A 17,880-nucleotide genomic window follows, 5' to 3' on the forward strand; every position below is an offset into this window, starting at 1 on the left:
GTGCGTGTGAGCATGCGCTTCTGAAGGAGGACTTTTTTTGTCCATAAGCAAAACGTTTATCAGTCTTTACATTGTCTGTGTATGACTCAACACCTCCTCTATGTGGTAAGTAGCAATCTATCGTTTTCATATCATTACAACAGAAAATTCAGGATGGAATGTAACAATATAATAAAAAGGGATAGTTGACAGTGGAGATTAGAATTAATTTTTAATACCTTCATCTGCTGACGGGCATTGATATATATCAATGGGGACAGGTGAAAATGTGTGCCCCGACTGGGACTCGAACCCGGGATCTCCTGCTTACATGGCACACGCTCTATCCATCTGAGCCACTGAGGGCACAAAGGATAGTGTGACTGCAGGGACTATCTTGCGCACGCCTCTCACGAGACCCACATTCTCACCTTGTATGTCCACACAGTACAGTCAAAAAGTGTCCCACCCCAACACACTCATTACTCGTGGAAGACATTCTTACCAAGTCCCATATGAGTTCGGGGAATATGTGTGCATCCGCACAAAATAAGTAGGTCATGGCCGGTACTGCCAGAACTTATATGGATATGGTGTCTGTTCTTTCGTACATGTCAAAATTAGATCACATACACATATGCACACACAATTCACACATAAAATAAATATTGTTGCAAAGCAAAATCATAAGACTAAGTGATTCTCATTCACTACAGTAATATTGTCAATTTATGACAACAACCAACATAACAAATTCCCAAAAGCAGAAAGCAATGGAAGAGCTGCGGATACTGTAGTTAGTTCTCAGAGAATATCTGTGCTTACTCTAGAAAGATCTGATACGTACTCTCATTTCAGATCAGTTCTGTTAATGTTACTAAAATTTTAGAAGTTCAAACTAAATTAAATGAAGAATATCTGTAGGTTCAACACAGCAGGATCACAGTTGAAATTGCATTTATAAAATAATGCTTTCTATGCTTCAGTCACACAACTGAAGCTAGCAAACTTTTTTTAGATCTCAACTAATTCTATATAACATGGACAAATCAGGCTTCACTGCTCACTCTAGTTTGGGAATATTAGCTTCTCACCCTCTCTTCCAAAAACCCCATTCCACAGCTACCAGAGTATACAGTAGGGATCACAGTCTGTGTGCACTGGAGCAAGTTGCAACACTTATGCCACAACTGGTCCTAAGACCATCAGTAGCCCACCACTGTAATTACCTTTCATGCTGCTAGTGCATTTTTGAGTGTATACAAGGATATTTAATGGGTGTCACTGCTTCCAGCGATTGTTCTGCAATTGTGTGATCATACAATAATCCATGTTTTCGCCTATTTATGTGCAATACATTACATTTGTTTATGTCGAGGGTTAACTGCCAATCTTTGTCCAACTGTCGATCATCTGTTGGTCACTCTGCATTTTGCTGCAATTTTCTAGTATTGTGACTTCTCTACACACAACATCATCTGTGATTGATGAATTAGGTACAGAGTTAAGCTACACATACCAACATGTTGAGAAGTTCTGAGAATATGTTTTTAATTTTTTTTCAATGAAAAATATTGTACTGCCTTGTGATTACTAGTTGTACCAACCACTGCAGACAATGAAAAATGTTAGGAATTTAGTCATGTACTTCCCATTAAAAGGAGATGACACAAAACTGAATAAATTCTTGTAAACATGCAAATTCATTTTCAGTTGCTAATGTTTGAGTGTGTTCAATACATTTTGCTTTGGTTGATGAGAAGGATTTAAAAAGTGAACCATTGAATTGTCCCCCCACCCCCCTCCCAAAACACAAGTTTAAATCTGGTGCTGATGTGTTTGGACGTAAAATGTCTGAAGATCAGAAACCTTCAAATATCCCACTTCACGGTACACACACAGTGGAGACAATGAGCTCTGGCCTGTGTCCTCTATAGAAGCCAATGTCATAGGCAATGTTTCAAGTACACATTGCCAGGTACTCTTCTAAGTCAAGAGTGTGGTGCTTCAATAGCCCTTGTAGTTGCGAATGTACCAGTTCCTCTCAGCTGTTGTTGTATTCAGACAAAAATGATGTGTGATGTCATATCTACATCTACATCCATACTCCGCAAGCCACCTGATGGTGTGTGGCGGAGGATACCCTGAGTACCTCTATCGGTTCTCCCTTCTATTCCAGTCTCGTATTGTACGTGGAAAGAAGGATTGTCGGTATGCTTCTGTGTGGGCTCTAATCTCTCTGATTTTATCCTCATGGTCTTTTTGCGAGATATACGTAGGAGGGAGCAATATACTGCTTGACTCTTCGGTGAAGGTATGTTCTCGAAACTTTAACAAAAGCCCGTACCGAGCTACTGAGCGTCTCTCTTGCAGAGTCTTCCACTGGAGTTTATCTATCATCTCCGTAAAGCTTTCACGATTACTAAATGATCCTGTAATGAAGCGCGCTGCTCTCTGTTGGATCTTCTCTATCTCTTCTATCAACCCTATCTGGTGCAGATCCCACACTGCTGAGCAGTATTCAAGCAGTGGGCGAACAAGCGTACTGTAACCTAATTACAGGAGGAACCAGTGACGGCACCGTTTTCTCGGTTTGTGTGTGCACAATGCAGTGGGAGATTTGAAAGTTACCCAATGTGCAAAATTTACTTTATACTCAAACGGTTTATTTCTAAACATGGGCTCCTTATCAAAAGATTATTTACTACATGCCCTCTTCAGCTCCTAGAAGCCTGTAACAAGAATTGTGAAACATTACTTATATATCCCCCCCACCATGAACCATGGACCTTACCGTTGGTGGAGAGGCTTGTGTGCCTCAACGATACAGATAGTCATACCGTAGGTGCAGCCACAATGGAGGGGTATCTGTTGAGAGGCCAGAGAAATGTGTGGTTACTGAAGAGGGGCAGCAGCCTTTTCAGTAGCTGCAGGGGCAACTGTCTGGATGATTGACTGATCTGGCCTTGTAACACTAACCAAAATGGCCTTGCTGTTGTGGTATTGCGAACGTCTGAAAGCAAGAGGAAACTACAGCCATAATTTTTCCCGAGGGCATGCAGCTTTGCTGTATGATAAAATGATGATGGCGTCCTCTTGGGTAAAATATTCCGGAGGCAAAATAGACCCCCATTCGGATCTCTGGGCGGGGACTACTCAAGAGGATGTCATTATCAGGAGAAAGAAAACTGGCATTCTACGGATCAGAGCATGGCATGTCATATTCCTTAATCGAGCAGGTAGGTTAGAAAATTTAAAAAGGGAAATGGATAGGTTAAAGTTAGATATAGTGGGAATTAGTGAAGTTCAGTGGCAGGAGGAACAAGACTTCTGGTCAAGTGAATACAGGGTTATAAACACAAAATCAAATAGGGGTAATGCAGGAGTAGGTTTAATAATGAATAGGAAAATTGGAATGCGGGTAAGCTGCTGCAAACAGCATAGTGAACACATTATTGTGTCCAAGATAGATACAAAGCCCACACCTACTAGAGTAGTACAAGTTTATATGTCAACTAGCTCTGCACATGACGAAAAAATTGAAGAAATGTATGATGAAATAAAAGAAGTTATTCAGATAGTGAAGGGAGATGAAAATTCAATAGTCATGGGTGACTGGAATTCAAGAGGGAGAGAAGGAAACATAGTAGGTGAATATGGATTGGGGCTAAGAAATGAAAGAGGAAGACGCCTGGTAGAATTTTGCGCAGAGCATACCTTAATCATAGCTAACACTTGGTTTAAGAATCAGGAAAGAAGATTGTATACATGGAAGAACCCTGGAGATACTAAAAGGTATCAGACAGATTATATAATGGTAAGACAGAGATTAAGGAACCAGGTTTTAAATTGTAAGACACTTCCAGGGGCAGTTGTGGACTCTGACCACAATCTATTGGTTATGAACTGTAGATTAAAACTGAAGAAACTGCAAAAAGGTGGGAATTTAAGGAGATAGCACCTGGATAAACTGACTAAACCAGAGGTTGTACAGGGTTTCAGGGAGAGTATAAGGGAACAATTGACAGAAATGGGGGAAAGAAATACAGTAGAAGAAGAATGGGTAGATTTGAGGGATGAAATAGTGAAGGTAGCAGAGGATCAAATAGGTAAAAAGACGAGTGCTAGTAGAAACCCTTGGGTACCAGAAAAAATATTGAATTTAATTGATGAAAGGAGAAAATATAAAAATGCAGTAAATGGAGCAGGCAAAAAGGAATACAAATGTCTCAAAAATGATATAGGCAGGAAGTGGAAAATGGCTAAGCAGGGATGGCTAGAGGACAAATGTAAGGATGTAGAGGCTTATCTCACTAGGAGTAAGATAGATACTGCCTACAAGAAAATTAAAGAGACCTTTGGAGAAAGGAGAACCACTTGTACGAATATCAAGAGCTTTGATGGAAACCCAGTTCCCAGCAAAGAAGGGAAAGCAGAAATGTGGAAGGAGTATATAGAGGGTCTATACAAGGGCAATGTACTTGAGGACAATATTATGGAAATGGAAGAGGATGTAGATGAAGATGAAATGAGAGATATGATACTGCATGAAGAGTTTGACAGAGCACTGAAAGACCTGAGTCGAAACAAGGCCGTGGGAGGAGACAACATTCCATTAGAACTACTGACAGCCTTGGGAGAGCCAGTCATGACAAAACTCTACCAGCTGGTGAACAAGATGTACGACACAGGTGAAATACCGTCAGACTTCAAGAAGAATATAATAATTCCAATCCCAAAGAAAGCAGGTGCTGACAGATGTGAAAATTACCGAACTATCAGTTTAATAAGTCACAGCTGCAAGATACTAACACGAATTCTTTACAGACGAATGGAAAAACTGGTAGAAGCCGACCTCGGGGAAGATCAGTTTGGATTCTGTAGAAGTGTTGGAACAGGTGAAGCAATATTAACCCTACTTATCTTAGAAGAAAGATTAAGAAAAGGCAAACCTACATTTCTAGCAGTTGCAGACTTAGAGAAAGCTTTTGACAATGTTGATTGGAATACTCTCTTTCAAATTTTGAAGGTGGCAGGGGTAAAATACAGAGAGCAAAAGGCTATTTACAATTTGTACAGAAAGCAGATGGGAGTTATAAGAGTCGAGGGGTATGAAAGGGAAGCAGTGGTTGGGAAGGGAGTGAGACAGGGTTGTAGCCTATCCCCGATGTTATTCAATCTGTATATTGAGCAAGTAATAAAGGGAACAAAAGATAAGTTCGGAGTAGGTATTAAAATCCATGGAGAAGAAATAAAACCTTTGAGGTTTGCCGATGACATTGTAACTCTGTCAGAGACAGCAAAGGACTTGGAAGAGCAGTTGAAAAGAATAGACAATGTCTTGAAAGGAGGGTACGAGATGAACATCAACAAAAGCGAAGCGAGGATAATAGAATGTAGTCTAATTAAGTTGGGTGATGCTAAGGGTATTAGATTAGAAAATGAGACACTTAAAAGTAGTAAAGGAGGTTTGCTATTTGAGGAGCAAAATAAGTGATGATGGTCGAAGTAGAGAGGATATAAAATGTAGACTGGCAATGGCAAGGAAAACGTTTCTGAAGAAGAAAAATTTGTTAACATCGAGTATAGATTTAAATGTCAGGAAGTCATTTCTGAAAGTACTTGTATAGAGTGTAGCCATGTATGGAAGTGAAACGTGGACGATATATAGCTTAGACAAGAAGAGAATTGAAGCTTTCGAAATGTGGTGCTACAGAAGAATGCTGAAGATTAGATGGGTAGATCACATAACTTATGAGGAGTTATTGAATAGTATTGGGGAGAAGAGGAACTTGTGGCACAACTTAACTTGAACAAGGGATCGGTTGGTAGGACACGTTCTGAGACATCGAGGGATCACCAGTTTGGTATTGGAGGGCAGCGTGGAGGGTAAAAATCGTAGAGGGAGACCAAGAGATGAATACACTAAGCAGATTCAGAAGGATGTAGGCTGCAGTAGGTACTGGGATATGAAGAAGCTTGCACAGGATGGAGAAGTATGGAGAGCTGCATCAAAGCAGTCTCAGGACTGAAGACCACAAGAACAACAACAACAACAAATTACATATTTATTTTTAATTTTGTTATTTTTTGTTCATTTATTTTGCAAAGCTGTTCATGTGACAAGCTATTCACAGGAAATTGTACCGATTCCTTGGTGCTGTGGCAGTTTTGGTGCAGTCCTGCCATCAAGATGGATGCCCATCTTTACATAACAGTGTTGAAACAGCACACTCAAAAATCTTTTCTCTGGTACTTCCTTTATCGCCCTTATGAAGCTGCAAAAAGGAACTGATGCAACACCCTAATGTGCATATCCCCAGTACAACTTCAACATGGCAGCCATGTTCCTGCCTGTCAGCCATCGCCTGTATTGCTGCAAGCAAACAAACTGTTGTAGATGGTACTGAAGTTGGATATCTCTCTTTTAAACATCAGTCTCTGTTTCTCCACTTCAAGGAGTATCTTCTGTTGGTTTTTTGTTGTTGTCCAACAGGATTTTCTCAACTGTTCTGACATTTTCCTGCCTCATATTTTTAATGTTCAGTTTCAATCTAACATTATGGGAAATTGTCCCGTATGTATCTACTGGCCCAGAGTTCTGGGTGACTTTTCTGAAATTGACCCCTTTTCCCAAACCTCTCACATGCTTTTCCTTCACCCCTCTTCCTTCCCCTTCAACCCTTCTGCCAGAGAAAGCAGTGACTGCTTTGAAAAGCTTGCATATGTAAAACCTTTTTATGAGTATGTTGTCCATTTGCCATTTGGTGAGTAATTTTTTACCAATCCAATTACATTATATTATCAATAAATATTTTTTGTAATTATTTTATAGATTTATTTCGTAAGTGATTAGATACAGTAGATTTACTCATTCAGGTCATTCAATCAAAAAGATGACATCCATATTCACATTAATGACATGAAGCAATGTACTTTGTCTATACTGCTGAAATACAGTTATTGTTAGGGATCAGAAAATTTCGGATTTTGCAATACACGTGAAACGGATGCAGATTCTGTCCCAAAATTCAAAAATGGGAAATTATTTAATGCACACTATTTCATAGCAGAGTGTATCCAGATGAAGTATTTTATCAGATATAGTTTGACATAGCTTTATTTTCTGCATATAAATATCGAAAATATAGCCAATTTTCAGTTACCAGTGTTGTAAATCAGCTGGTGAAGCTCAACTCAAAAGATAACGTGCATAAGAACTTCTCTGAAAAAATAATAAATGTATGGACACAACGGCATAGCGATGTACTCAATGATCTGGTAACATACCAATTGTGGGCAGTATATGGTTCTATTTAAGCTACAGGCCACATAATGCAATGTAGTGCTCACCAATGGGACACAGCATTTTATAGCATACAAAAGTGCACATTTAATTACTGACAAAATTATTTAATTAGATAGATAAAAAATCTATACACGAAGCAGTGGCAGAACACATACATAAAAGATGGTTGTAATTGACAAGCTTTCATACGGGATGAGAAGGAAAGACTTTCCCTATCATCCCGCACGGTAAGTCTCCCCTGATCCACGACTCTGGGGGACTTTCCCAAAATCCACCCCTTTTCCAAGACCTCTCCAGTCCTTTTCCTTCACCCCTCTTCCTTACCCTTCAACCCTTCAACCCTTCTGCCTGAAGAAGGAAACACTGGCTGCAAAAGCTTGCAAATTACAACCATCTTTCATGTGTGTGTTCTGCCACCACTTGGTGAGTAGATTTTTTATCTAACCAATTAACATGTACATTTGTTAGCTAAAGCTCAAAAGATGGTATAATGTGGACACTTCTAATGTGGTGAATTACGTGGCAGATGTAATGAACTGTGGTTGCACCAAGTATCACTAGATGGCAGGTTTGAACTATTTAGTTAATAATACTCTGCACACAAGCTGTCCCCGAATACTTTGTGCTGTGCTTTGCTCATCATTGTCTTTTCTTATTTTGAAATAAGTGCAGTGACCATTTCAGGTCCATCACGAATCTTAATCACGACACTACAAAACGGGAGAGGAAATCGGTGATCCCTGTGACAATGAGTCATTTCTGCTGTAGGCTGGCGACTTGAGAAAGGGAGGCGGGGCTTGTCACCCCTCTGCCAGTCAAAATTCAAGTTTGTTTACGCTCATGACCATCTGCCACTACAGCCTATAGTGCCCACACTCTGCACTATAGCAAATGGGAAACAGAATCTGTAACAATTTTCGATTGTGCTAAAATTCTTCCGCTAACTTTAAAATGGAGTTACCCTGCGTTCGGTATGACAGCACTCCAACGGTCCGTTAAATACTGGTCATCAACGCTGTCGCCTGAGTGCTCACAGCCAGAGTCGGCGAAAATTTCTAAGTCCCGGATTTAAGCCGAAAGGTGCGCAAAAGGTTGTTGTAGTCTGCGCGGCAGCGCGAGTGCCTCTTATAGCCGGGTGCCACGATAAGAGACACGTGCTCTCAAGGTCTTGGGCATTGATCCAGATTGCTGACGATGCGTGCTTGCTCAATGTATAACATAAGTTAATCAACTTTATTTAATACCTCCCTTTCACCCCCTGCTGAGGAAGATGCCCCCCATTCGCAGATACAGGCGGCGTCGTGCCACTGTTTTCAAAGCTATTGACAATTTACAAATTGACAGTCAAACTAACATTGGTGCTCAAGTGATTTTACAAGGACCGTCCGTCTTTAGTGGTTGTGTATTGAACTTCTCTATCATGTCCAAGGAAGCCAATCCTCAACTGGGAAATGGATGGTTAACAGTTGCTGTACTTCGGTGTAATGGTGGAACAGTTAAAGCCCTTGATGGATTGGAGAGTGCTAATAGCCATGATGTTATTGCTTATCGAACCTGGAATGTATATGCTGTGTCAAATAAAGATTATGGAAAATGTTATCTCTCTTCAAACATGTCATTTGTTATACGTACCATGAACCATCGCAAAATTAATCAGATGGAGCCTGTTGCTATATGGTTTAAAGGTTTTGGTGTTTGTTCTAGTATTAAAATGATTGGTGATGTAACCCATTATTATAGACATTAAACAATGATTAACTCTATATTGTGTTTTATTTAATACCCCCCTTGCTAATACCTATTCCTAATATATTTATGAAATGCTATTCATTATCCAAGACACTAACCTGTTGATGTACATCTAGAACCAGGGGCTCAAGGAGGCAACTATTTGATTAAATTTTCAAATGTGAAAGGGGGGTATTAAATAAAGTTGATTAGCTTATATTATACATTGAGCAAGCACGCATCGTCAGCAATCTGGATCAATGCCCAAGACCTTGAGAGCACGTGTCTCTTATCTTATCGGCGGCACCCGGCTATAAGAGGCACTCGCGCTGCCGTGCAGACTAGAACAACCTTCTGCGCACTTTTCGGCTTAAATCCGGGACTTAGAAATTTTCGCCGACTCTGGCTGTGAGCACTCAGGCGACAGCGTTGATGACCAGTATTTAACGGACCGTTGGAGTGCTGTCATACTGATCACTGCTGCTGAGGAAGATGCCCCGCATTCACAGATCCAGGCGGCGTCGCTCTGCTGTTTTCACTCATATAGCGTAACAAGCTTTTAAATTTTTGCATCTAATCATTTACAAACAAAAAAACATGTACGAATTTTGATTAAATTAGCTGCAAATTTTGCTAAAAACAGATGCTACACTTTCCAGTCCCTAGGTATTGTTTAGGTATCAAAGTAATTTACCTTAAAAATACTAAACAGATATCAATTGTTTAAGATACAATATGCTTTGTGCATTTCTTATCAAATTTAGTTCTTGGGCCATGACACATTTATAAGCTTATCACTTATCTCCATGGGACTGTCCTGCAGGGGACTGGAGAGTTGATAGCATCTGCCTGGAGACAGTTCTTCAGATGTTCCAAGTAGGTTTTTGTAAAATGAATGGCCTCTCTTTCTCCAAGCAAAACTGACTGTTAGAATCTTGTGCCCTGCTTGAAGCAAACCAAGTGCTGCATCATGTGTGAGATACAGAGGCGAGCGAGTGCGCTGGGACTTACCCCAGTTCACTGCTAGAAGTGCCATGTCCCTTATCACATCTGCATGTAGCGCACAAGTATTGCACCACAATTTATTATGAAATTAAAAATCAAAATTTGTGTTTAAAACTTTGTTAAATTATAGTTTAGTGTAAAAATGTTCCAAATACAAAATCTTGATGTTCTAAACTTAATAGTTTATGGAAAACTGCCGTTTTAAGAGAAAAATCAGATGCGCTAAATAATGACGCTAGGGAGCTAGAATTTGGTCAGAAGGTGCAGTGAGAAGTTATAAATAAGTGATGCTGGTTTCCAAAACCATAAAACAAAAATTAATGCTAGAAGCCACATTTTTCGGAAACATCAGAGGCGCTAAATAATGGACTTAGAAACTTGAAAATTTGTTTTATGCTTCATACACCCCAAAAATAATAACAGAGAGTCCATGTTAATCTAACTCTTATCATTTTTGAGTAATTAAAAAAAACTAATTTTGTAACTAAAATGTACCTAAGTGTTGTAGATTAAGTACTTGAAATTTTAGTGATAGATGACCAAATATATCAAATAATAGAGCTACACCAAGTTTAATACTTGTTACATAAATAGCAACTGATATAAGTCTTAGGAAAGGTATGGTTCCAACATACCATTGTTGTTGTTGTTGTTGTCTTCAGTCCTGAGACTGGTTTGATGCAGCTCTCCATGCTACTCTATCCTGTACAAGCTGCTTCATCTCCCAGTACCTACTGCAACCTACATCCTTCTGAATCTGCTTAGTGTATTCATCTCTTGGTCTCCCTCTACGATTTTTACCCTCCACGCTGCCCTCTAATGCTAAATTTGTGATCCCTTGATGCCTCAGAACATGTCCTACTAACCGATTCCTTCTTCTAGTCAAGTTGTGCCACAAACTTCTCTTCTCCCCAATCCTATTCAATACCTCCTCATTAGTTACGTGATCTATCCACCTTATCTTCAGCATTCTTCTGTAGCACCACATTTTGAAAGCTTCTATTCTCTTCTTGTCCAAACTTGTTATCGTCCATGTTTCACTTCCATACATGGCTACACTCCAAACAAATCCTTTCAGAAACAACTTCCTGATACATAAATCTATATTCGATGTTAACAAATTTCTCTTCTTCAGAAACACTTTCCTGGCCATTGCCAGTCTACATTTTATATCCTCTCTACTTCGACCATCATCAGTTATTTTACTTCCTAAATAGCAAAACTCCTTTACTACTTTAAGTGTCTCATTTCCTAATATAATTCCCTCAGCATCACCCGATTTAATTTGACTACATTCCATTATCCTCGTTTTGCTTTTGTTGATGTTCATCTTAAATCCTCCTTTCATGACACTGTCCATTCCGTTCAACTGCTCTTCCAAGTCCTTTGCCGTCTCTGACAGAATTACAATTTCATCGGCGAACCTCAAAGTTTTTACTTCGTCTCCATGAATTTTAATACCTACTCCAAATTTTTCTTTTGTTTCCTTTACTGCTTGCTCAATATACAGATTGAATAACATCGGGGAGAGGCTACAACCCTGTCTCACTCCTTTCCCAACCACTGCTTCCCTTTCATGCCCCTCGACTTTAATAACTGCCATCTGGTTTCTGTACAAATTGTAAATAGCCTTTCGCTCCCTGTATTTGACCCCTGCCACCTTCAGAATTTGAAAGAGAGTATTCCAGTCAACATTGTCAAAAGCTTTCTCTAAGTCTACAAATGCTAGAAACGTAGGTTTGCCTTTGCTTAATCTTTCTTCTAAGATAAGTCGTAAGGTCAGTATTGCCTCACGTGTTCCAACATTTCGATGGAATCCAAACTGATCTTCCTCGAGGTCAGCTTCTACCAGTTTTTCCATTCGTCTGTAAAGAATTCGCGTTAGTATCTTGCAGCTGTGACTTATTAAACTGATAGTTCGGTAATTTTCACATCTGTCAGCACCTGCTTTCTTTGGGATTGGAATTATTATATTCTTCTTGAAGTCTGACGGTATTTCACCTGTGTCGTACATCTTGTTCACCAGCTGGTAGAGTTTTGTCATGACTGGCTCTCCCAAGGCCGTCAGTAGTTCTAATGGAATGTTGTCTACTCCGGGGGCCTTGTTTCGACTCAGGTCTTTCAGTGCTCTGTCAAACTCTTCGCGCAGTATCTTACCTCCCATTTCGTCTTCATCTACATCCTCTTCCATTTCCATAATACTGTCCTCGAGTACATCGCCCTTGTATAAACCTTCAATATACTCCTTCCACCTTTCTGCCTTCCCTTCCTTGCTTAGAACTGGATTGCCATCTGAGCTCTTGATATTCATACACGTGGTTCTCTTCTCTCCAAAGGTCTCTTTAATTTTCCTGTAGGCAGTATCTATCTTACCCCTAATGAGATAAGCTTCTACATCCTTACATTTGTCCTCTAGCCATCCCTGCTTAGCCATTTTGCACTTCCTGTCGATCTCATTTTTGAGATGTTTGTATTCCTTTTTGCCTGCTTCATTTACTGCATTTTTATATTTTCTCCTTTCCTTCCACCTTTCTGCCTTCCCTTCCTTGCTTAGAACTGGATTGCCATCTGAGCTCTTGATATTCATACACGTGGTTCTCTTCTCTCCAAAGGTCTCTTTAATTTTCCTGTAGGCAGTATCTATCGTACCCCTAATGAGATAAGCTTCTACATCCTTACATTTGTCCTCTAGCCATCCCTGCTTAGCCATTTTGCACTTCCTGTCGATCTCATTTTTGAGATGTTTGTATTCCTTTTTGCCTGCTTCATTTACTGCATTTTTATATTTTCTCCTTTCATCAATTAAATTCAATATTTCTTCTGTTACCCAAGGATTTCTAGCAACCCTCGTCTTTTTACCTACTTTATCCTCTGCTGCCTTCACTACTTCATCCCTGAGAGCTACCCATTCTTCTTCAACTGTGTTTCTTTCCCCCATTGCTGCCAATTGTTCCCTTATGCTCTCCTTGAAACTCTGTACAACCTCTGGTTCTTTCAGCTTATCCAGATCCCATGTCCTTAAATTCCCACCTTTTTGCAGTTTCTTCAGTTTTAACCTACAGGTCATAACCAATAGATTGTGGTCAGAGTCCACATCTGCCTCTGGAAATGTCCTACAATTTAAAACCTGATTCCTAAATCTCTGTCTTACCATTATATAATCTATCTAATACCTTTTAGTATCTCCAGGATTCTTCCATGTATACAACCTTCTTTTATGATTCTTGAACCAAGTGTTAGCTATGATTAAGTTATGCTCTGTGCAAAATTCTACCAGACGGCTTCCTCTTTCATTTCTTAGCCCCAATCCATAATCACCTACTATGTTTCCTTCTCTCCCTTGTCCTACTGACGAATTCCAGTCACCCATGACTATTAAATATTCGTCTCCCTTCACTACCTGAATAATTTCTTTTATCTCATCATACATTTCATCAATTTCTTCATCATCTGCAGAGCTAGTTGGCATATAAACTTGTACTACTGTTGTAGGCATGGGCTTTGTGTCTATCTTGGCCAAAATAATGCGTTCACTATGCTGTTTGTAGTAGCTTGCCCGCATTCCTATTTTCCTATTCATTATTAAACCTACTCCTGCATTACCCCTATTTGATTTTGTATTTATAACCCTGTATTCACCTGACCAAAAGTCTTGTTCCTCCTGCCACCGAACTTCACTAATTCCCACTATATCTAACTTTAAGCCACCCATTTCCCTTTTTAAATTTTCTAACCTACCTGCCCGATTAAGGGATCTGACATTCCACGCTCCGATCCGTAGAATGCCAGTTTTCTTTCTCCTGATAACGACGTCCTCCTGAGTAGTCCCCGCCCGGAGATCCAAATGGGGGACTATTTTACTTCCGGAATATTTTACCCAAGAGGACGTCATCATCATTTAATCATACAGTAAAGCTGCATGTCCTCGGGATAAATTACGGCTGTAGTTTCCCTTTGCTTTCAGCCGTTCGCAGTACCAGCACAGCTAGGCCGTTTTGGTTAATGTTGCAAGGCCAGATCAGTCAATCATCCAGACTGTTGCCCCTGCAACTACTGAAAAGGCTGCTGACCCTCTTCAGGAACCACATGTTTGTCTGGCCTCTCAACAGATACCCCTCCGTTGTGGTTGCACCTACGGTACGGCCATCTGTATCACTGAGGCACGCAAGCCTCCCCACCAACGGCAAGGTCCATGGTTCATGGGGGGGAACATACCATTAGTTCCACTAAATAAATTCTATTAAGCAAAGTTTTCATTCTGGTGAGCTGAAACTTTCTACATGCTTTCAAACTGCTGATCTGCATACTAGCAAAAATTAAGAAGTTTCTGAAGTAACTGGTAATTATATTATTAAAGATTATGTGCCCGAGATAGCGGTTGTTAGTAGACTGCCGCCGTATGCAAATAGACAGAGACAACAAATGTTTTCTCGGCAGTCTGCACCAGCACCAGCACCAAATAAACACAGCCCCTGAAGCAGTAGGAAGGTTCACTTCGCTCTCAGGCACTGTGAGGTCCACGCCAGTTAAACATTTGGTCGCGCTCTGCCTCGGATGATGTCAGAGCCGAGCTGTGACAAGCGCATATTTGGCAGTGAAAACGGATAGTGAACTCGCGAGGACTGTACACCGTCCAATTCGATAATATAACTGTTAGTGTGCCGTCTGTGTGAAATGCAATTCTGCGTGGCAAGTGGTGAATTTATTTCCACTTTTATGGAGAGCATTAATTTTTGAACATTTATTGCGAACTTTCAACTGAGTGATGTCAGTCAGAGCAAAAAACAATTTGGCAGGAAGTTACTGTAGAGGTCGCCTCTGAACTGCTAAAGGGGTTGTTAGATTACAAAGACTTGTTTTCAATTGAACATAACGCAATTTTAAGTGTTGTTTGTGAGTAACTTTAATTAAATTAAACCTTGATTGGAACTTTAAACTTGTACTGAAGTCATAGTCTTGATCCCACAAGGAAATGGGAAATAGATACTTTTCTTTCAGTGTGCTGGACTGGAATGTGGCCGTGCAGACTGGAAATTAAAATTCAGTATGTTTCCCTTCGCTTTCTGGCTGACCACCAGAATAGTTGCCAGGCTCACATGATTACAGACAGTATCAAAACTTTAAACCAGTGAAGTAACATACTTGCCACCCCACATGCTGGCAAAAGTTTTGCAGGTGCCCATGAGTGTGCCTATAAGCTGCTCTGCAGTACAGTGAGGCGAAAGGGCCAGCGGCACTCCCAGCACACCTGCACATGACAGCTACCATGTATTCCAGTAACCGTGCCTCATTCTCTCTTGTATTCCCCTCCCTTATATGATCTCATAATTCTTGTCTTAATTTATAGTATCTGTACCACATCACCGCCTGTTGGCAAAGGAACACTGTTATTTTCTGGCTTCATTTCCTTTATATTCTCTGATGTGTACTCAGCACAATTAAGAATGCAACATAATTTACCCATCTTACATAAAGTAACAATCTGTTTATTTTGCACCTAGAATGGAGTATTCCTGATAAGCTCCCAATAGAGAAGCAAAACTGTAATGAACAATAATAAAACCACAAATATTCTAAACAGTTTTTATAATTTATGAAATACTGGTGACGTTAAACGACAGAGTACTTACCACAGACAAGATACGTTGCTGAAGAAGTGATATGACAGCATCATAAATAATGTCAGAAGGCATACATTGGGGTAGAACTTCATACTGTGATATGACATCTACATATAATCGCCAGTCCAAAGTAGCAGCCACAGTAGCCTCACATGTCAGGAGAGCTTGAAGTGTCTCAGTACAAGCTGCAACATTGTTTATGCCCTGAAAAAAAAAACAGACATAGATCTATATAATTCATACTTATATCTAGTCCCTAGTATATCTTCACCACAGTTTTCCACAACAAACAGCTCAGTTCATGGAATCAATACTAGAAATAAGAATAATCTTCACAAGGATTTAAAGTCACTTACTCTTGTACAAAAAGGTGTGCATTATTCAGGAACAGACATTTTCAGTAACTTGCCAGCAGCCATAGAAAGCCTAACAACCAATGCATCAGTTTAAGAGAAGCCTAAAGGATTTATTGGTGGCAAACTCCTTCTACTCCATTGATGAATTTCTCGGTAGAAGCAATCTATTTTTTGTCAATCTAACTTCTGCACCATTTCAGTGCAGTGATGTGTTTTCATTGTAAATATTTGTCATGTATTATCGATTTGTTTTGTTGACATGTTCTACATCCCGGAGGATCTCCTCACTGTGGATCAACTGGAATGAAAGTAAATCTAATCTAATCTAATCATGATGTTATATCAAAATCTTGACACATCATGCCCAATCATTTTGCCTGGTAAACTACTTCACTGAGTCTTTAACTTTGTGCCATTCTGTAGCAACTTGTACCATGTTTCTGGCTTTTTAAATCCAGTATCCTGATGTTCAACACTCCTGTAGCATTCTTGAAATTTTACAAATTCACAGTTCCTTTCGTAATTAGGAATGAACACTCTGTGATGATCTTCTGGTGAGCATCAGCTGAGTTACTACTGTAGGAACTAATTCCCTCCAACAGTCTCACAAGCAGTGAAAAAAAGTTGAGTATAGAATGTATAAATAATGAATCATTCTTAACCAATTAAAGTTTTTGAGGTTATAAATCACTCCATGAGATAAGAATCATCAAACTGTTATTAAATTGAAGTAGAAGTCACAGATGTATTAGATGCAATTTTATGCCCTCAATGCATGATTCAGATAAAAAGTACCAATAGATACAATAATTACATCATCGTGTATGAAAAGGAGAGATCTTCCTGGTTTTCTAGACAGTATAGGGTAAAAATCCCCCAGAACTGTATTTATACTTTGGCCCATTTATTGTCCTCAGAAAAATATCTTTAAAGTTACACTGCAATACATTAGACAGTCAGATAATCTTGCATAACATTTCTAGTGCTTATTATGAATTCAGCAATAACACAACCATGAAGACACTAAAGCAGAATGGATACACACTGCAAAAGAGCTCTACCATATACATACTGTGTATCACTGGAGACACACTTTGAGCAGAAAACTGTCTCTAGCGAACCCTCAAGTGTTGGTCATATCAAGGAAACCAAATTGTCCTGATGAAATACATTAACTGTTTGAAAATTATAGTAGCAACAAAATACAACAATTCTGGGAGATAAAATTAAATAAAACTATCAAGAGTGCCCTCATGGCTTCAGAGAAAGGATACTCATGAGGTACAGTTGAGATATAGACCCACATCTACATCTACCACTGTACAAAATTAAGTAAAAGGCATTTAGTTTAAGCATGTCCTCATCCCTCTCCTATTCAGGACATCTCAATGTAAGATCACATTTCTCTAACTTCACCATCAAGATAATTACTTTAGATGTTGAAGGGAGTAATAAGCTTTTTGATTCAGCTAAAAATATGCCAGGTGGATACTCTAGTTATTTTGGTTGGAATTGACTTCAGTGGTTGTTCAGCTATGGTGTAATGAGATAACAACTGACCTCTTAACTATGTACACGTCACGTGTGTGTGTGTGTGTGTGTGTGTGTGTGTGTGTGTGTGTGTGTGTGTGTTTTTACGGTTAACTTTCATTCTCCAGACCAACAATTACATAGACTGTTCCAAAAGTTGAAAGAAGAGAAATTTCATTGCTTTTCAACATACAAAATCTTAAAAATCTCCACTGTAAATTCCATTTGTATCTCAGCATAATTACCAGCATTTGGACCAGTACACACAGACTTCCTGGAAAGCACCATCAGGAACCACCTTACAGCAGTGCCTCAAAGCCACTATCAACGCCTCCAATGACCCGTTTTGGTA

At 39.6% G+C, this 17,880-nt stretch overlaps 1 protein-coding gene across 7 annotated transcripts in view; it reads right to left on the bottom strand.

Annotated features, from left to right (window-relative positions):
* Window positions 1-17,880, bottom strand: part of LOC126278000 (uncharacterized) — a 269,064-nt gene that overhangs the window by 138,167 nt on the left and 113,017 nt on the right. For all 7 annotated transcript variants that reach the window (XM_049977688.1, XM_049977683.1, XM_049977689.1 and 4 more), the window contains one exon: window positions 15,652-15,846. In XM_049977688.1, the coding sequence (XP_049833645.1) occupies window positions 15,652-15,846 (195 nt within the window). The remainder of the gene's footprint in view (window positions 1-15,651; window positions 15,847-17,880) is intronic.

Source organism: Schistocerca gregaria, chromosome 6 (genome assembly GCF_023897955.1).
Source record: "Schistocerca gregaria isolate iqSchGreg1 chromosome 6, iqSchGreg1.2, whole genome shotgun sequence".
Taxonomy (NCBI): Eukaryota; Metazoa; Arthropoda; class Insecta; order Orthoptera; family Acrididae; genus Schistocerca; species Schistocerca gregaria.